The sequence below is a fragment of the Salvelinus namaycush genome, chromosome 25 (assembly GCF_016432855.1).
Source record: "Salvelinus namaycush isolate Seneca chromosome 25, SaNama_1.0, whole genome shotgun sequence".
Classification (NCBI taxonomy): Eukaryota; Metazoa; Chordata; class Actinopteri; order Salmoniformes; family Salmonidae; genus Salvelinus; species Salvelinus namaycush.
In genome coordinates this window covers 22,838,212-22,860,138 of record NC_052331.1, presented here as the reverse complement: position 1 = coordinate 22,860,138, position 21,927 = coordinate 22,838,212, and the positions used below count along the sequence as shown (strand labels likewise).

At 40.9% G+C, this 21,927-nt stretch overlaps 1 protein-coding gene across 1 annotated transcript in view; it reads left to right on the top strand.

The window, feature by feature from the left end:
* The window catches only part of tnr (tenascin R (restrictin, janusin)), a 56,548-nt gene extending 42,770 nt beyond the window's left edge, over positions 1-13,778 (top strand). Inside the window, exons 16-21 of the mRNA XM_038963259.1 lie at positions 2,182-2,314; positions 2,610-2,761; positions 2,922-3,018; positions 11,566-11,727; positions 12,207-12,370; positions 13,656-13,778. Coding sequence (XP_038819187.1) covers positions 2,182-2,314; positions 2,610-2,761; positions 2,922-3,018; positions 11,566-11,727; positions 12,207-12,370; positions 13,656-13,778 — 831 coding nt within the window. The remainder of the gene's footprint in view (positions 1-2,181; positions 2,315-2,609; positions 2,762-2,921; positions 3,019-11,565; positions 11,728-12,206; positions 12,371-13,655) is intronic.
* The last annotated feature ends 8,149 nt before the right edge of the window (positions 13,779-21,927 follow it).

Genomic DNA, 21,927 nt, shown 5'->3' with positions numbered 1-21,927 from the left:
ACATGCTCACAGGAGATATGATTGATAATATATGAGCCGTAATGTGAATGTTACCGGTAGCGTTTTGAAGCTACCAAAACAGTATACATCCTGTATCGCCCAGACAAATTGCCTCTTAATACAGACCCATGCAGCTCTACTCCACAGTGGATGCCAAGGCAATAGAGCCGTTTAGATCTTTTCATTTGCCTCCTGGAACATTTTTCATTTTAATAAAATTCTTTGATGTAGCTGGGTAATAATAATAAAGTAGATTAACTGGTCTATTCTGATGCAATACCTCTATTAATGACTCACCAGGAACAATTCCCCTGATATTCTGCAGCAGATATCTCTCTCAACTAATTACATCATACAGACAGAGCCCAAGGATACGTTCCAAATGGTAACCTATTCCCAGAGGGCTCTGGTAAAATGTAGTGCACTATAAAGGGAATAGGGTGCCATTTGGAACGAAGTCACAGAAAGAGCTCAAATCAAATCAAGTTTATTTTATATAGCCCTTCGTACATCAGCTAATATCTCGAAGTGCTGTACAGAAACCCAGCCTAAAACCCCAAACAGCAAGCAATGCAGGTGTAGAAGCACGGTGGCTGGGAAAAACTCCCTAGAAAGGCCAAAACCTAGGAAGAAACCTAGAGAGGAACCAGGCTATGAGGGGTGGCCAGTCCTCTTCTGGCTGTGCCGGGTGGAGATTATAACAGAACATGGCCAAGATGTACTCAAGACTGTACTGTCCTCACTGTCTTCGTCTTTTCTATATCTATCAACACACACACACACACACACACACACACACACACACACACACACACACACACACACACACACACACACACACACACACACACACACACACACACACACACACACACACACACACACACACACACACACACACACACACACACACACACACACACACACTTGCACATCTGTTAAGATGCATGTGTTTTACTATATTGACCTTTTTTGGTGCTTGTGTTTGTCCAGTGGGTGTCAGTCATGTACAGAGGATTTGGTTTAAGTCACAGACTATGTTGTTTTACTCTGTTTGAGTTCATTTCTGTCCCCATAAATTATTCCCAACCTGTTCTCTCTGTTAATATAATGTTCATATTCACCACAGCAATCTGTTTTAGTTTGGTTATGAATCATATGTTGACCTTCCAGATTAGAGCAATACTAGATTATATACAGTAATTAGGCAACCTCTATTGTAAATGATTCCTTGTACACGATCAACAATTCCAAACATGCAAATATTTTATATCAGTAACAAGTCATTCTAACAAAAAATAATAATCTTTACAAAAAAACGACAGTGAAACAGTGTAAGGTCCATTGTGAGAGAAACATCAATTAAAGAGTGGCTTTAACTGCATAATTCATCCAACAAATTGCCTTAAAATGTGTGACTTTTTACAAAATGGCTGAATATTTCATCCAGTTCTTCATAGATATTTCATGTGGCTCAAAGCCCCATTAAATTCACAGTTCACTCTGCTGTCACGGCAGGCTCCTAGAGAGCTTATCAAAGAGATCTCTTTTTCATCTGCCAGAAAAAGAGATCTCTGAGAGAAACATGATGCCATCAGAAGATCCGATTGATGAAAGTCGGTTTGTCAAAAGCAACGAAAGGGAATTGAGCCATCTTGAGATTTTGACAGAAATATAAATTATTCTTCTTCCTGGCAGCTCCTTATAGCACCAGTGTCTGATAAGGTCCTTTCCTCTCCTCAATCTGTGGTATCCTTCTTAACTCTAAGAAAAACACGGGACAGAGTTGTATAAGGGCCAACACCACTGACTAATGAATTCAACATGTAAATGGGCCTGACATACATTTTTCATTTCTGTAGATGTGCCTGGGTGCTTTTGTTGTTTGTTGGTACAGTAGGAGTCAGATAGTGTCCCCTCTTTGGGCTACTGTCTGCTGTACAATTGTTAGGATTGGATCTAGCTAAAACAGTTTGCTGTACCGTATCCACTCATAGTTCCGGTTCCCTGATCTCCGTGTGTGTGTGTGTGTGTGTGTGTGTGTGTGTGTGTGTGTGTGTGTGTGTGTGTGTGTGTGTGTGTGTGTGTGTGTGTGTGTGTGTGTGTGTGTGTGTGTGTGTGTGTGTGTGTGTGTGTGTGTGTGTGTGTGTGTGTGTGTGTGTGTGTGTGGTACTATTACAGGAGCTGATCCTGGATGCCGAGGACACTTGGATCCGTCTGGAGGGGCTGGCAGAGACCACAGAATACACTGTGAGGTTGCAGGCTGCCAGGGGATTAGAGACCAGCGGAATCGTCTCTACGGCCTTCACAACAGGTAAACACACACACGTACGCAAGCACACAGATATACACACACACATTTACCATTTATCCCCATATCCACAATCTCTATCTAAAGTCCAGTCCCATATTCAATAAGCATCTCAGAGTAATATAGCTAATCTAGGATCAGATCTCCCCTATCTATATAATCTTATTCACTATAATCCTATATCAGCAGTCCTATATAAGCAGTCCTACTATGACACACTTTATGAATACGGGCCCAGTCCTAATGATTCTCCATTGTGTTGAGCTGATCTCATGTGCTCTGTTCTCCTCTTCTCCAGGAAACCGTCTGTTTGCCACCCCCCAGAACTGTGCCCAGCATCTGCTGAACGGGGAGTCCCTCAATGGCGTCTACACCATCTACATCAACAGAGACACCAATCAGGGAGTGCAAGTCTACTGTGATATGACCACAGACGAAGGAGGTTGGATCGTAAGTGTCTCATAGCAAGATTTATACCTTGCAGACAAACACCCAACAACACCCAACATTTCAGTGCAAAGGGTGCCATTTGGGACATGTACTTTATCAAAATGTAGGTAGAATAAAGTTTTGTCACCTGGTCTTATCTCTATCTGTATCTGTGTTTCAGGTGTTCCAACGTCGTCAGAACGGCCTGACAGATTTCTCCAGGAAGTGGAGTGACTACAGGGTCGGCTTTGGAAACCTAGAGGATGAATTCTGGCTCGGTAAGACCGTTTTCTAGATGACTCATCTCAACCCCATAACACTTTTTCGGAGGTACTTTATATCTAGCTCTCTAGAGAGGTACCCCCACTCCTGGGATAGAGAATGTAGTTTGTACACTACTTAATTGTACACTACTTAAATACATGCTCCAGTACTTTGGAGACTAAGAAAGTATTTTTTAAATACTTTGGGCTGGATGTGTCAATGTGTAGTTAACGCATAAGCTATGAAAATAATTACTGTCTCACCTCAATTTGCCACGAAATCCATAGTTTGAAAGCGACTGTTTTCCTGAAGTTGGGCCTTAACATTTTTTTTTTTTTTTTTTTTCACCTTTTTTTCACCTTTATAACAAGTTATAACAAGTTCTCATTTACAACTGCGACCTGGCCAAGATAAAGCAAAGCAGTGCGACAAAAACCACAACGCAGAGTTACTCATAAACAAACGTACAGTCAATAACACAAAAGAAAATTAAAAATTAAAAATCTATGTACAGTGTGTGCACATGTAGAAGATTAGGGAAGTAAGGCAATAAATAGGCCATAGAGGTGAAAATAATTACAATTTAGCATTAATACTGGAGTGATAGATGTGCAGATAATGATGTGCAAGTAGAGATACTGGGGTGCAAAAGAGCAAGAGGTTAAGTAATAATATGGGGATGAGGTAGTTGGGTGTGCTATTTACAGATTGGCTGTGTACAGGTACAGTGATCGGTAAGCTGCTCTGACAGCTGATGCTTAAAGTTAGAGAGGGAGATTTAAGACTCCAGCTTCAGAGATTTTTGCAATTCGTTCCAGTCATAGGAATCAGAGAACTGGAAGGAAAGGCGACCAAAGGAAATGCTGGCTTTGGGGATGACCAGTGCAATATACCTGCTGGAGCGCGTGCTACGGGTGGGTGTTGTTATGGTGACCAGTGAGCTGAGATAAGGCGGGGCTTTACCTAGCAAAGACTTATAGATGACCTGGAGCCAGTGGGTTTGGCGACGAATATGAAGCGAGGGCCAGCCAACGAGAGCATACAGGTCGCAGTGGTAGGTAGTATATGGAGCTTTGGTGATAAAAGGGATGGCACTGTGATAGACTACATCCAGTTTGCTGAGTAGAGTGTTGGGGGCTATTTTGTAAATGACATCACCGAAGTCAAGGATCGGTAGGATAGGCAGTTTTATGAGGGTATGTTTGGCGGCATGAGTAAAGGAGGCTTTGTTGCGAAATAGGAAGCCGATTCTAGATTTCATTTTGGATTGGAGATGCTTAATGTGAGTCTGGAAGGAGAGTTTACAGTCTAACTAGACATCTAGGTATTTGTAGTTGTCCACATATTCTAGGTCAGAACCGTTCAGAGTAGTGATGCTAGTCGGGCGGGAGGGTACGGGCAGCAATCGGTTGAAGAGCATGCTCTTAGTTTTACTAGCATTTAAAAGCAGTTGGAGGCCACGGAAGGAGTGTTGCATGGCAATGAAGCTCGTTTGGAGGTTAGTTAACACAGTGTCCAAAGAAGTTCCAGATGTATACAGAATGGTGTCGTCTGCGTAGAGGTGGATCAGAGAATCACCAGCAGCAAGAGTGACGTCATTGATATATACAGAGAAAAGAGTCGGCCCGAGAATTGAACCGTGTGGCACCCCCATAGAGACTGCCAGAGGTCCGGACAACAGGCCCTCCGATTTTAACCAACAAGGTTGCAGGGTGGGCCCAACAGCTCAGTGGACACAGCAGAGAGAGAGAGATAGAGAGCAATGACGTGGTGCACGTAGTACAGATTTCAGGGGACCACTTTGGCTCGTGAGTACTATTTTCAGAACTACAGGCTAAAAAGTACAAAAAGTACAGAAGAATCTCTTTAAAATAGGAATAGGAGGCCCTTGTGTTGCAGTCTCTGCTTCTGCTTATCTCTCCCAGAGCAGGGATAACAGTTGACTTCATTTAGACATTTGTTTGTAGTCTGTTCTCTCTCTCTCTCTCTCTCTCTCTCTCTCTCTCTCTCTCTCTCTCTCTCTCTCTCTCTCTCTCTCTCTCTCTCTCTCTCTCTCTCTCTCTCTCATTTTATTACTTCACAACACTAGGTCTGTGATTTATTAATGGATGTATTCTGCTCTCATTTCTCACTGCATGGTAATTGTTTTTCATAAATTCTCTGATTCTGAAACAAAACAAAAGGCTCACTCCTTTGATGCACTGTGAAACATTTCTGCAAATCTCATTATAAAAGCCATAATTATATTCATTAGAAAAGCTGTTTCTTCATGGGCCAGTTTTCATGTTATTGTTTTGGAAATAGATAAAAGATTGTACCCATGAATACTTCATAATAGAGATCCCAACCTTGAGAAATACTTTTGGTACTTTTAATTAGAAAAATAGAATGACAATACAGTACACTTTCAGAACCAAAATCTGTTTGTTTGATAAAAGGATTGTTAAATAATTTAACCTTTAGAACATTACAGAGTCTTGATGACCCTGCATTTACGTCAGAGCGTTCATCCATGCCTCTTTCTATATCAGCAAATGCCACTAAGCCCCTATTCAGGCTGTACCACATGTACTAGTGACACACAGATCCTGGTAAACGACTATGATTCATGACTCCTTCCTGATTGGTAAAAACACTTCTCATCCAGTAAATATTCCTTATGACTTGTTTCATTTCCCCTGACTCAGTGCTGTGTTCACTCCTGCTGGAAGGCCCATGCTGCACCCCAAATGGCTGATCAGGGGTGTATTCATTCTGCCGATTCTGTTAAAAACGTTTCTTAAACGGTAGTAAACCGAACAAAACTGGGATAGACATACCTGAATTTGTCCAGTAGAAACTCTCATTTGCAACTGTTGGACTAATGATTACACCCTATATCAGCTAGATGCAGGCAAGAGTGTGCAAGGCGTTATTGAATGTCACTGTCTGTCCATGTGTCACTGTCTGTCGCCTCAAATTTGTCTCTTGACCTGTGTGCACCTACGTTGTAAACTTTCATTCATAGGCTAGGTTGTAGCAACCTCATGATGGGTGTAGCAAACAATTTGAGTATCATGTAGTAGCCTAAACCTATCACTGTTACATTGAACTGGGTGAATGGAATATGAATGAGAGTCATCCAAGATGCTGTAATAGAAATCAATTGGTATAGATAGATATGACCATGAGAGGAGAATAGTGGTGCTCCCGGAGGACAGCATAGTGGAGCTTCAGATGATGTAAGCACGCAGCACCTGACCTTATCTACAACATCCTGCAGTACATGCTGCTGTTGTGAGACCCGGGAGACACAATAACATTTGGTTTAACTACCCTGATATGGAGGAGCTCTATCTACTGGGACACTTAAGATTAAGATTTGCTCACACTGAAGAAACGGGAATTAGCGGATGCTATTATCAGTAGCCGTTTAAAAAAAGCCAATTTTTGTTACAGTTGTGGCGCTATCCATTAATCGGACTCATTGACCTGACCCTGGCCAAATATATTGTCAATTTGAGGTCGTAATATAAAGAAATTGATGCAGTTGTGCAATATGCAATTATTATTGCTCTTTTTAATTTGCCCCCTCATTTCTGTGGAAGTGTAGGAGTAAGATGGGTAATAAAATGATAAGAGATGTTAATTTAGGAGATAAAATTAGAACAGAATACAGCCTCTGAATGCATTTTTAATCCTGCTGGCAATTTGTAATGAAAAACTAAGCTATCTAAGCGATGAATAGCAGATGATCCTGCATTCTGCGATGGCAATTCTGAGTTCACTCAATGTTTAACACATCTTATTACAGCAATTGCTTTTCCCCTGTCACCACCAAGTGCCTTCTTTGCTTTCTAATGCCGACTGTATCTTTTGCTGACATATCGAAGACCAAGCCCAGTTTTGCCCTGGTTCAGCCCAATGCTTGTCATCGGAAGCTTGACGTTTTTTCATATGGTTTCAAAAAACTGCCATCTGCTATCATGAGGCATCTACAACATCATATGATTTTCAGCTTGAGGTTAAACAGGAAACATCCATGCCAAGCAGGAAGGTTCGTTATCTTGGGAAAGATAGGTATAATCTCCCTGGTCCTTATCATCACAGCCTGGCTAGGCTCTGGGCTGGCAACAGCAGCAAGGCCAAATCCGCCACAGACTGTTGACTGGAAGATATGGACAGTTTTCAACATTTGCCCGTTATCTCTACATGTCATTTGCTGTGTGCATCAGTTTTAACCATGTCAAGGTACAGGTAGAAGTTAATTTTAGACTTATGTAAGTGACAGTTATCATTTGAAATGAGCAATGATTTTATATACATAGAGTACCAGTCAAAAGTTTGGACACACCTACTCCAATGGTTTTTCTTTGTTTTTACTATTTTCTACATTGTAGAACGATAGCGTAGACATCAAAACTATGAAATTACACATATGGAATCATGTAGTAACCAAAAAGTGTTAAACAAATCAAAATATATTTTATATTAGCCACTCTTTGCCTTGATGACAGCTTTGCACACTCTTGGCATACTCTCAGCCAGCTTCATGAGGTAGTCACCTGGAATGCATTTCAATTAACAGGTGTGCCTTGTTAAAAGTTAATTTGTGGAATTTGTGGAATTTCTTTCCTTCTTAATGCATTTGAGCCAATCAGTTGTATAGTGGCACGGTAGGGATGATATACAGAAGATTGCCCTATTTGGTAAAAGGCCAAGTCCATATTATGGAAAGAACAGCTCAAGTAAGCAAAGAGAAATGACAGGCCATCATTATTTCAAGACATAAAGGTCAGTCAATCCGGAAAATGACAAGAACTTTGAAAGTTTCTTCAAGTGCAGTCGCAAGCGCTATGGTGAAACTGGCTCTCATAAAAACAGCCACAGGAAAGGAAGACCCAGAGTTACCTCTGCTGCAGAGGATAAGTTCATCAGAGTTACCAGACTCAGAAATTGCAGCCCAAATAAGTGCTTCACAGAGTTCAAGCAACAGACACATCTCAACATCAACTGTTCAGAGGAGACTGCGTGAAACAGGCCTTCATGGCCGAATCGCTGCAAAGAAACCACTACTAAAGGACTCCAATAAGAAGAGGAGACTTGCTTGGGCCAAGTAACACGAGCAAAGGACATTAGACAGGTAGAAATCTGTCCTTTGGTCTGATGAGTCCAAATTTGAGATTTTTGGTTCCAACCGCCATGTCTTTGTGAGGAGCAGAGTAGGTGAACGGATGATCTCTGCATGTGTGGTTCCTACCGTGAAGCATGGAGGAGGTGTTTTGGTGTAGGGGTGCTTTGCTGGTGACACTGTGGGCAATTTATTAAGAGTTCCAGGCATTCTTAACAAGCATTCTGCAGTGATACGCCATCCCATCTGGTTTCCGCTTAGTGTGACTATCATTTGTTTTTCAACAGGACAATGAACCAACACACTTCCAGGCCGTGTAAGGGCTATTTTACCAAGAAGGAGAGTGATGGAGTGCTGCATCAGATGATCTGTCTTCCACAATCACCCGACCTCAACCCAATTGAGATAGTTTGGGATGAATTGGACAGCAGAGTGAAGGAAAAGCAGCCAAAAAAAGTGCTCAGCATATGTGGGAACTCCTTCAAGACAGTTGCAAAAGCATTCCAGGTGAAGCTGGTTGAGAGTATGTCAAGAGTGTGCAAAGCCGTCTTCAAGGCAAAGGGTGGTTTCTTTGAATAATTACTACCTGATTCCACATGTGTTATTTAATAGTGTTGATGTCTTCACTATTATTCTACAATGTAGAAAAAAGTAAATATAAAGAAAAACCCTTGAATGAGTAGGTGTGTCCAAACTTTTGACTTGTCTTGTATATATATACTGTATATATATACACAGTGCACTCGGAAAGTATTAAGACCAATTTCCTTTTTCCACATTTTGTTACGTTACAGCCTTATTGTAATATGTTTGAAATAGTTTTTCCCCCCTCCTCAATCTACACACAATACCCCATAATGATGAAGCAAAAAATCAGTTTATATAATATCACATTTACATAATTATTCAGACCCTTTACTCAGTACTTTGTTGAAGCACCTTCTGCAGCGATTACAGCTTTGAGTCGTCTTGGGTATGACATGCTTAACACACCTGTATTTGGGGAGTTTCTCCCATTCTTCTCTGCATATCCTCTCAAGCTCTGTCAGGTTGGATGGGGAGCGTCGCTGCACAGCTATTTTCAGGTCTCTCCAAAGATGTTGGATTGGGTTCACGTCCAGGCTCTGCTGAGCCACTCAAGGAAATTCAGACTTGTCCCGAAGCCACTCCTGCGTTGTCTTAGCTGTGTGCTTATGACCATTGTCCTGTTGGAAGGTGAACCTTCGCCTCAGTCTGAGGTCCTGAGCGTTCTGGAGCAGGTTTTCATCAAGGATCTCTTTCTACTTTAATCCGTTCATCTTTCCCTCGATCCTGATTAGTCTCCCAGTCCCTGCAGCTGAAAAACATCCCCACAGCATGATGCTGCCAACACCATGCTTCACCGTAGGGATGGTGCCAGCTTTCCTCCAGACGTGACGATTGGCAATAAGGCAATAGAGTGGGGGACCTTAAATAGACAGGCGGTGTGCCTTTCCAAATCATGTCCAATCAATTCAATTTACCACAGATGGACTCCAATCAAGTTTTAGAAACATCTCAAGGATGATCAATGGAAACAGGATGCACCTGAGCTCAATTTCGAGTCTCATAGCAAAGGTTCTGAATACTTATGTAATAAAGGTATTTCTGTTTTTTTTATTTTAATACATTTTCAAACATTTCTAAAAACCTGTTTCCACTTTGTCATTTTGGGGTATTGTGTGTAGATTTATGAGGAAAACATTTATTCAATTAATTTTAGAATAAGGCTGTAATGTAACAAAATGTGGAAAAAGTCAAGGGGTCTGAATACTTTCCGAATGCACTATATATACTACATGACCAAAAGTATGTGGACACCTGCTTGTCGAACATCTCATTCCAAAATCATGGGCATTAATATGCAGTTGGTTTCCCCTTTGCTGATAAAACAACCTCCACTCTTCTAGGAAGGCTTTCCACTAGATGTTTGAACATTGCTGAAGGGGACTTGCTTCCATTCAGCCACAAGAGCATTCGTGAGGTCGGCACCGATATTGGCCGATTAGGCCTGGCTCGCAGTCAGCGTTCCAATACATCCCAAAAGTCTTCGATGGGGCTGAGGTCAGGGCTCTGTGCAGACCAGTCAAGTTCTTCCACACCAATCTCGACAAACCATTTCTGTATAGACCTTGCTTTGTGCACGGGGCATTGTCATGCTGAAACAGGAAAGGGCCTTCCCCAAACTGTTGCCACAGAGTTGGAAGTACAGAATAGTCTAGAATGTCATTGTATGCTGTAGCGTTAAGATTTCCCTTCACTGGAACTAAAGGACCTAGCCCAAACCATGAAAAACAGTCCCAGACCCTTATTCCTCCTCCACCAAACTTTACAGTTGCCACTATGCATTGGGGCAGGTAGCGAACTCCTGGCATCCGCTAAACCCAGAATTGTCCGTCGGACTACCAGATGGTGAAGCGTGATTCATCACTCCAGAGTCCAATGGCGGCGAGCTATACACCACTCCAGCTGACGCTTGGCATTGCGCATGGTGATCTTAGGCTTGTGGGCGGCAGCTCGGCCATGGAAACCCATTTCACGAAGCTCCCGAGTAAATAGTTATTGTGCTGACGTTGCTTCGAGAAGCAGTTTGGAACTCAGTTGTGAGTGCATTACGCACTTCAGCACACGGCGGTCCCGTTCTGTGAGCTTGTGTGGCCTATCACTTCGCGGCTGAGCTGTTCATAGATTCCACTTAACAATAACAGCACTTACAGTTGACCGGGGCAGCTCTAACAGGGCAGACATTTGACAAACTGCCTTGTTGGAAAGGTGACATCCTATGACAGTGCCACATTGAATGTCACTGAGCTCTTCAGTACTGGCCGTTCTACTACCAATGTTTGTCTATGGATATTACATCGCTGTGTGCCCGATTTTATACACCTGTCAGCAACAGTATGGCTGAAATGGACAAATCCACTAATTTGAAGGGGTGTCCACATACTTTTGTATATATAGTGTGTATACACAGTATCAGTCAAATATTTGGACACACTTATTAATTCAAGGGTTTTTCTTTATTTTACTATTTTCTACATTGTAGTATAATAGTGAAGACCGCAGTGTGATGGAAAAGCCGCCAACAGGTGCTCAGTGTATGTGGGAACTCCTTCAAGACTGTTGGAAAAGCATTCCAGGTGAAGCTGGTTGAGAGAATGCCAAGAGTGTGTAAATCTGTCATCAAGGCAAAGGATTGCTACTTTGAAGAATCTCAAATATAATATATATTTGATTTGTTTAACACTTTTTTGCTTACTACATGATTCCATATGTGTTATTTCATAGTTTTGATGTCTTCACTATTATTCTACAATGTAGAAAATAGTAAAAATAAAGAAAAACCCTTGAATGAGTAGGTGTGTCCAAACTTTTGACTGGTACTGTATGTATGTATAATATTTGTGTGTTTTTATTGTCACTTCTTTTTCAGGTTTGGACAACATACAGAAGCTCTCAGCTCAAGGTCGCTATGAGCTCCGGATCGACATGAAGGATGGCCAGGAGTCTGTCTACGCCAGCTATGACAAGTTCGCCATTGGAGACGCCAGGAATCTGTACAAACTCAGGATAGGAGAGTACAATGGCACAGCTGGTGAGCATTTATGTACACTCTACTCTATGTGGTGCTGATTTAAGACTAATCAACTGATCTATTGAACATATATGACCTCTAACAGCCAAGACATTTTTTTATTTTACCAGGCAAATCAGTTAAGAATAAATTCTTATTTACAATGATGGCCTAGGAACAGTAGGTTAACTGCCTTGTTCAGGGGCAGAACAACAGATTCAGAACAGACCTTGTCAGCTCGGGGATTCGATCTAGCAACCTTTCGGTTACTGGCCCAACACTCTAACCACTAGGCTACCTGCCGCCCCACTGAACAATAAAAGCCGTTTTCCTCCATCTTCTTTATGGTTTCTTGAGGAAACGTGTTGTACTTATTTTATCTCCCATCCCTCAACACTCGGCTCCAGCCCTATAGTATTATACGCTTCAGACTGCCAGTGTACGTACCCATGTCATGTGCTGGTTCCGTCAGTTCAATTCATTTTCATTCCCTGTCACAGGGGACTCGCTGAGCTATCACCAAGGCCGTCCCTTCTCCACCAAGGACAGAGACAATGACATTGCCGTGACCAACTGTGCTCTGTCCTACAAAGGAGCCTGGTGGTACAAAAACTGCCATCGGGCCAACCTGAACGGGAAATACGGCGAGTCGAGACACAGTCAGGTTGGTGTCCCTGTTATCATCCGCACTGGGACTGAGCAGTGGGACTGAGCAGCTGCCTCAGCTTACCACTGTGATGACTGGCATTAAAGGCCACACTCTGTGAGATTCCCAGTCATTTCCATTAAAGACGTAAAGAAAACTTTAAATCTGCTACTGCTTTCCCAACAGTGTGATATTTGTTACAAGTAAGAGTCTTGTAAAGAGCTTTTGATGAGACTACTACAGAAGCCTTGCAACATTACACAGATCAGCAGTTTCCAATATCTTTAACCTTTTGATGACATGAAATGATCTCAGACATAAAAAGAGGAACTAGCTACAGGTAACTACCAAAATAAAGGAAACACCAACATAAAGTATCTTAATAGGGCGTTGGGCCACCACGAGCTGCCAGAACAGCTTCAATGTGCTTTGGCATAGATTCTACAAGTGTCTGGAACTCTATTGGAGGGATGCGTCATCATTCTTGCATAAGAAATTCCATAATTTGGTGTTTTATTGATGGTGGTGGAAAACGCTGTTTCAATGGCCGCTCCAGAATCTCCCACCGGTGCTCAATTGAGATCTCGTGACTGAGACACACACACACCCTTTAAACCCCCTATACTCCTTTGAGAATCTTCTGTCAAAGTCACTGAGATCTCTTCTAGCCATGGTAGCCAAAATAATGGGCAACTGGACTTATTTATACATGACCCTAAGCATGATGGGATGTTAATTGTTTCATTAAACTCAGGAACCACACCTGTGTGGAAGCACCTGCTTTCAATATACTTTGTATCCCTCATTTAATCAAGTGTTTCCTTTATTTTGGCAGTTACCTGTGCATTGTACTGTAGGTAAGATAAGAATGTCTGCATTATTTTTATCCACTAATTGAGTTATGGTCTACAATGACCATAGTGAGATCAAACCACAAATAGCATTGAAAATGTTTACACATTTTTCTGAACACCACAATGGGCAATATTAGAAATACCACTAAGGTTGGTCTGAGTCAGCTGAGGAAATGGGAGACCGCTGAGGAGACAGGAGACAGCTGAAAAGACAGGAGACAGCTGAGCATGTCACATTTGAATTAGTAGTGAACTGAACATTGAGCACAATATCCATATTAGACATACTGTATAAGTCATATAGTAAAGTTTGTGGCCGTACGCACATCCTTGATAAAGAAGTGCACTGTACATATTCTAAGAAAACCATGTTGTGTCATATCAGATATCTCTGTTTCCAAACACTGTTCTCTCTTGATCCTACATTGTCCTCTCTTCATCCAATACAGGGTATCAACTGGTACCACTGGAAGGGCCATGAGTTCTCTGTCCCCTTTGTGGAGATGAAAATGAGGCCGTTCAACTACCGCAGCATCAGTGGCAAGCGAAGGAGGTCCACTCCTCCAGAATAAACCCCTACACCTTACCCCTCAACCCCAATCCAGCTTGCTGTTCCTACTTTTACATAAGGCTGAAAGACAAAAGGAGGAGCTATGCAATTTATACAAAATTTGAATGACAATGGTTCTGTTAGCTAGCCTGGATATGCAGACTGAATTCAGCTCTGTTTCATGTTTGTTTCACAATCCATTCAGTCTGGATTTTAAGGCTATCTATTTGCTAAAATAGGGAGGTAAACCATAAGATTTTTGTGTTTAGTTATTTGCCCTGTCCTGGAAGGTGAAGAGATGAACTCAGAGTAGCTGTCATGAACTTCTCTCTATCTATACAATATAAGTACATGAGAGCTAGGATTATTTTCCCCATTAAAAAAAGTAATTTTAACAAAATTCTATATGCCCGTAAACAAGTAAGATATCTCTATTTTTATAACTGATATTGTAACAAAGTTAATTTATTACATGATATAATTTGATGCCTTGTTATTGATATTTTTATTGAAATAGCAACCCTCCATGAGTTTCATAGTCAAATGCCTGCATGGAGCAATTCATTGGACATTGACAAAACATTGGCACTCATAATGAGCCAATCAGCATTCACCAAGCTACACACCAGCCTGTAGCAGTGGATTCAACATCAGCTATTGACTTATTTATTTATGTCCATTTGTCCAATTTGCTTTTGAATGTACAATAAAATCCCAAATCCACACCCTGGTTGGAATGGAAGAAACAGGATCATCAAACAATAGCTGCTCAACTTGAAATGTATAGGCCTAGACTCCAGTGCCCCATTTAGTAAGAAAATAACAGTGAGCAAGTTATTTGCGCTGAGGTAATACATAGTATGACCATTGTCATTCAATACTTGTCTTTACACTGCCCTGCATAACTCAAATATATAACATTGTTGACCAATATTCACATACGGTATTCTCCATGAGGAAATTCCAACTCCACAAACAAATACAAAGCTGTGTGAAGATCCTGTATAGGAGGTAGCGCTCTCAAATGTTTCCACACTATGTTACTTGCATTGATGGTGCTAATAGTTCTGACATGAAACCAAAGATTTGCTGAAGAGAAAATGCGCTGTCGACAGAGCTCTCTTTCTTTGTAACCTCATCATCACCTTAGCAGATGTTTCTGTGATCCTCGGTTTTAGGCCCAGCAACAATTCTCGTGGTTACTTTTTGAACATTAGTTCTTTGTCAGTATTTTAGTAAATGATTTGAAATTGATAAGCTCATTTACTGTATGTTGGTGTTCGATAGTCGTCCTGTACATTATACAATCCTCCTGTCTCACCCGTATTTAATGTTTAACTATGTTATGCCACCAGTGCAAGTAACACTTGGCCTGCTGTAGAGAACCCCTCATGTCCTCCATGTACATCTGATGGATACACTGTAATCCTACTTATCCAATACTTTCATCAAATCGTTTAATTGTGTTGTTCTCCTTAGTTGTTTTTATTGACTAATTGACTAATATTTTCATTCAGATATGGCTTAAATACCCTCACCCAATCTCTACAAACTGTAACAACCACACAGTGGGTCATAATCATTTTGTACATTTTATGTCGTTCATTGTCCTTTAGACTTGATGACTTGAAACAATGGTGATTGTCCATCCTATAGACTACTGGTACTAATATATCCATATAAGAATTAGGAGGAGGAGACATATTTCAGTATTTACCCTTGTAGATGCAGAGTAATATAGAAGCATTAAGAAACGCTGATACTACTTCCCCTATTGTTCTAACCATAGTTGTTAACACAGACTTGTTTTGAAAAGCGGTGAGCCTACTGCATGCTAACAATCATGATCAACACCTTCATGGTAATAACAAACGTGTCATCAGAATCTGCATCGTTGGGAAGGGCTCGTAAAGCAAGCATTTCACGGTAAATTCCACACCCTTTGTATTCAGCGCATGTAACAAATAAAATGTGATTTGATTTTGATTTACTTTTGAATTTAAATGTAGAAATTCTCCTCTGAATTCTGCTTGTCAAGTGACTGTTTCAGATCTGTTAATGCAATGCATCTCCCAGAGCAAGACATAGTGTTTTCTTTTTCACTAGAATAGGATGTGTACTTATTTATTAACTACTTAGACTAACTTTGCCTCATGGCACTTTTTGCAAGGAATGAGAGTGATGAAGCTCTGTAGATAACAGATGGAATGTATGTAACATAAGATATATCACTTTTGTCAAACGCTGGTGTGCCCGAATTGTAATCCAAATGCTTACTGACTCCTGCTCTCTTTTACAGAAATCTGAAATTAATGAATTGTCAATCAATCAATCAGAATGACACAGTCTTATTTTGCAAAGCCTCAAGCTTGGTCAAGTGAAGTGTTCTGATTATCCAGAAGATTATCCAGAAGTTGTTGCAGGCCTATTCCAAGCTGTAGGACAGGTATTCTGTAGTTCTTATTTATGTTATGATTCCTTTCAGTAACTTAACCTTTTCCTTCACACCCCTGGTTTAGCAGGGCTGTGTGCAATGTGCACACACATTAAGCTAGTTGTCACTATTTAAACCCCCAGAATCTCTGCCAAGAATTCAAGTTGAGGTCTGAGCTGGAAAAGTTATATTTCAAATGCAGTGACTAAATACCCTTACCTGTTTTGATTTGGTTTCAGGGGAGCCTAAAGAGAGAATATCTACAAAGAACTAGAATTTTGATCGAACGGTGTTAGAGTAGTAAGATACTGTTATCTTGTGTTAGGCTTGCGATGTAAAAGCACATCTAACTATTGAAGGGAACCTCAAGTGCAAATGCATGTAATCAATGATGGCTGAGAGAATGCTGAGTGCTAAAGAATATAAACAGATTGAGGGATACTGAGGAGGAAAATAAAACCCACAAAAAATGTATTGTCTGTAAGAAAGGTAATAGAATCTCAATATGCTGAATATAACGTTGTTTAATCATGCCTTTACAAATCAGGACAACACTTTGCACATGCACAAAATTGTCAAAAGTATGTGGACACCCCTTCAAATTAGTGGATTCAGCTACTTCAGCCACACCCATTGCTGACAGGTGTATACAATCGAGCACACCGCCATGCAATCTCCATAGACAAACATTGGCTGTACAATGTCCCGTACTGAAGATCTCAGTGACTTTCAATTTGGCACCAACAAGTCAGTTCGTCAAATTTCTGCCTTGCTACAGCTGCCCCGGTCAACTGTAAGTGCTGTTATTGTGAAGTGGAAACGTCTAGGAGCAATAACTGCTCAGCTGCAAAGTGGTAGGCCATACAAGCTTACAGAACAGGACCACCGAGTGCTGAAGCGCAAAGCGTGTAAAAATTGTTCAACCTCAGTTGCAACACACTATCAAGTTCCAAACTGCCTCTGGAAGCGACGTCAGCACAGCTTCAGCACAGCTTCATGAAATGGGTTTCCATGGCCGAGCAGCCGCACACAAGCCCAAGATCACCATGCGCAATGCCAAGTGTCGGCTGGAGTGGTGTACAGTTCGCCACCATTGGACTCTGGAGCAGTGGAAACGCGTTCTATGGAGTGATAAATTAGGCTTCACCATCTGGTAGTCCGACGGACAATTCTGGGTTTGGCAGATGCCAGGAGAACGTTCCCTGTCCGACTGCATAGTGACAACTGTAAAGTTTGGTGGAGGAGAAATAATGATCTGGGGCTGTTTTTCATGGTTCAGGCTAGGCCCTTTAATTCCAGTAAAGGGAAATCTTAACGCCACAGGATGCAATGACATTCTAGACAATTCTGTGCTCCGAACTTTGTGGCAACAGTTTGGGGAAGGCCCTTTTCTGTTTCAGCATGATTTCAGGTCCATACAGAAATGGTTTGTCGAGATTGTTGTGGAAGAACTTGACTGGAACTGCACAGAGCCCTGACCTCAAACCTTCGGGATGAATTTGAACGCCGACTGCGAACAAGGCCTAATCGACCAACATCAGTGCCCGACTTCAGTAATGCTATTGTGGCTGAATGGAAGCAAGTCCCTGCAGCAATGTTCCGACATCTAACGGAAAGCCTTCACAGAAGAATGAAGGCTGTTATAGCAGCAAAGGGGGACCAACTTCATATTAATGCCCATGATTTTGGAACGAGATGTTTGACAAGCAAGTGTCCATATACTTTTGGCCATGTAGTGTACGTGACAGGAGTATTTGTGAAGCTGGTACTAATTCCATAAACTGTGGAAACCGAACCGTGTAAATAAAGTATACCTCTACCAGGCATTGTCAGACCTCTACTAGACAGCAACTGTGAAGCAGAATAATAGACAGTACCATTCAAAAGTTTGGACACACCCACTCATTCCAGGGTTTTCTTTATTTATCCTATTTTTTACATTATAGAATAATAGTGAAGACATCAAAACAAAAAAAAATACACATACGGAATCATGTAGTAACCAAAAAATTATTTGAGATACTTCAAAGTAGCCACCCTTAGCATGGATTACACCTTTGCACACTTTTGGCATTCTCTCAACTATCTTCACTTGGAATGCTTTTCCAACAGTCTTGAAGGAGTTCCCATGTCTAATGAGCACTTGTTTGCTGCTTTTCCTTCACTCTGTGGTCCAACTCATCCCAAACCATCTCAATTGGGTAGAGGTTGGGTGATTGTGGAGGCCAGGTCATCTGATGTAGCACTCCATCACTCTCCTTCTTGGTCAAGTAGCCCTTAAACAGCATGGAGGTGTGTTGGGTCATTGTCCTGTTGAAAAACAAATTATAGTCACACTAAGTGCAAACCAAATGGGATGGTGTATCACTGCAGAATGCTGTGGTAGCCATGCTGGTTATGTGTGCCTTGAATTCTAAATAAATCACTGACAGTGTCACAGCAAAGCACACCCACACCATCACACCTCATCCTCCATGCTTCATGGTGGGAAACACACATGCAGAGAGCATCCGTTCACCTACTCTGCGTCTCACAAAGACCAAAGGACAGATTTCCACCGGTCTAATGTCCATTGCTGGTGTTTCTTGGCCCAATCAAGTCTCTTCTTCTTTTTGGTGTCCTTTACTAGTGGTTACTTTTCAGCAATTCGACCATGAAGGCCTGATTAACACAGTTTCCTCTGAACAGTTGATGTTGAGATGTGTCTGTTGCTTGAACTCTGTGAAGCACTTATTTGGGCTGCAATTTCTGAGGCTGGTTACTCTAATTAACTTATCCTCTGCAGCAGAGGTAACTCTGGGTCTTCCTTTCCTGTGGTGGTCCTCATGAGAGCCAGTTTTATCATAGCGCTTGATGGTTTTTGCGACTGCACTTGAAGAAACTTTCAAAGTTCTTGTCATTTTCCGGATTGATTGAACTTCATGTCTTAAAGTAATGATGGACTGTCGTCTCTTTGCTTATTTAAGCTGTTCCTGCAATAATATTGACTTCGTCTTTTACCAAATAGAAACATCTTCTGTATACCACCCCTACCTTGTCACAACACAACTGATTGACTCAAACGCATTAAGAAGGAAAGAAAATCCACAAATTAACTTTTAACAAGGCACACCTTTTAATTAAAATGCTTTCCAGGTGACTACTTCATGATACTGGTTGAGATAATGCCAAGCGTGTGCAAAGCTGTCATCAAGGCAAACAGTGCCTACTTTGAAGAATATAAATATAATATATATTTTGATTTGTTGAACACTTTTTTTGGTTATTTAATGATTCCATATGTGTTATTTCATAGTTTTGCTGTCTTCACTATTATCTTACAATGTAGAAAATAGTAAAAATAAAGAAAAACCCTTGAATGAGTAGGTGTGTCCAAACTTTTGACTGGAACTGTATAGATGTTTTTATTTTATTTAACTAGGCAAGTCAGTTAAGAACAAATTCTTATTTCCGGGTTAGGCCAAACCCTAACCCGGAGGACGCTGAGCCAATTGTGCGCCGCCCTATGGGACTCTCAATCACAGCTGGTTGTGATACAGCCCAGGATCAAACCAGGGTTTGTAGTGACACCTCTAGCACTGAAATGCAGTGTCTTAGTCTGCTGCTCCACTCGGGAAGAATGTGGTTAATTCTTACATTTTGGGGGAAAAAATGTATTTCCCCTTAGGGCCAACTCGATCTGTCCTACTATTGCTCCCATGCCATCACTTTCATCATAAAGGAAAAGGAATAGTTCTGATCTTAGAAATATAATCACGAGAATGGGTCTAACACACACCGTTGTGATTCCATTTCTATGGTTCTGATAATAGGACTGCACATAATCAACCTCACAGAAAAGACTAATGCTTTAGTTACAGTTTATCACAGATCCTATGTAAATTAAATGACGGACAATTGCATGGCTGTATAAAACATCATGCAGATTATGGGTGAATTATCTCATCACTTTAGGATGATTATATCACCGACAGAAGAAGGAGCTAGATGTCTCACAAGATGCATTAATCTGAAGCATTGTTTTACAATTTCCACTCACCATCAAATATAATGATGAGAGGAAGTCCAGTGGCGAGATGTGGGAGAAAATTGATCTAGAAGAAAACTGGCCGACATTCTGCTAATTAACATTGCTCTCAGTACAGTTTTCTGTTCCCAAAACTAGAATCTGTTACGAACAGAGTGCAAATAATGTGTTGTTAGTAGGAGTACAAGGGCGAATTGAGTTATTGCACACACGTACTTCACAGAGAAGGCGTTCCCTAACAGAAATATGCAAATACATGCTAAAAAGCACCAGTAGGATCTCACTAGCTCGTGCTTGGCTCTGCCCACGTCCTTGCTTGTTCTGCCACAGTGCTTCATTTGCTCCCCTTGGAAACAACGGCATTTAGATACCTTGGTTTGTTTACTAGTATCTTTGATTACATTGCCCTAGAATCATTAGTGCTTAGTGCTCAGAAATATAGATTTGATATGCTGTAGGAATAACATTGCTGTTACTCTGTTAGTAGGCATTCTAAATTAATGTTGTTGCCCTCTCTACCCAGTAGCTGATGTAGGAGGATCAGGACAATAGTCAGATTGGACCTACATCCCAAATGGTACCCTATTCCCTGACCAGGGTCAAAAGTAGTGCACTATATACAGAATAGTGTGCCATGTGGGATGCAGTTAGGGTTTTGAATGTGATAGCCTGAGGCCAAGTTAGCATCTCGACCTTAAAGGATTTATGAGCGGTGACTTGTATGAGAAGCTGTGGTCTGCTCTTCTATTTGAACAGATGAGATACTGTGAAGCGTCTCTGTTTTATCTGGAACACATACAGCAGATCTTTGTATTTATATCTGAGAGAGGTTTCAAGATTTTTCCTGTGTAAGGATGGGAGTGAAATTAAGACTGCATTTTTCTAACAATGTTGAGGGCAGACTTTACTCTATTATTCATTTGCATAACAGATGGTAGCAGCTCATCTAGTGCTTCAGAATGTTCCATATTTCCCCGTTACTTAACCAATCACAGCTTCCCAATTTACTGGAACAACAACTCGCACTGGCTCACAACTCAAACCCACAATCTGTTCCTCTGTTGTGTCATTTAATCAGGCTTATAGTAAGTGTGTGGAATATTTTCCTGTCATTTATTTATATTGTGGTATATATGACTACTAGACACAGCTATGTTATTAATTTTTCAATTGATGCAACACTGTTGTATAGCTGAAAAGAGCCCCAAGGAATGTTAAAAGGTGTACTTTACCTGTTTGGCTTAAGATCCCATGAAGAATGTTGAGGAAGGTTGAGACCGTGGAAAAGCTACTTTGATTAGTATCTGGATTGTGTTGTATAATCTTGGATATTACTGATCAGATTAGTTCTAGTTTGACTTAAAAACATGTACTGTATAGTAAAATTTTTAATACATTTTCTACATATTAATAAAATATTCCAATAGTCAATGTTGCTGTTTACAAGTGCAGTTATTTCAGATGTTATTTTCTGTTTCAAGTCCATTTACATGTTTTATAAATGAACACAACAATCTAACAATAATTTCACTTACACTAATAGTTGTTTTTTGCTTGAATATATATCATTCAATATCTTTCAAATCTCTTGGCCTATTTTTTTTACAGAGAATGTATTCTCAGTAACTCACATGTACAGTATGTTGTGAGTTCATGAAAGTGTGTGAGTGATTTTGTGTTGTGTTGGGTCATGCAATGATGGGATTCTCT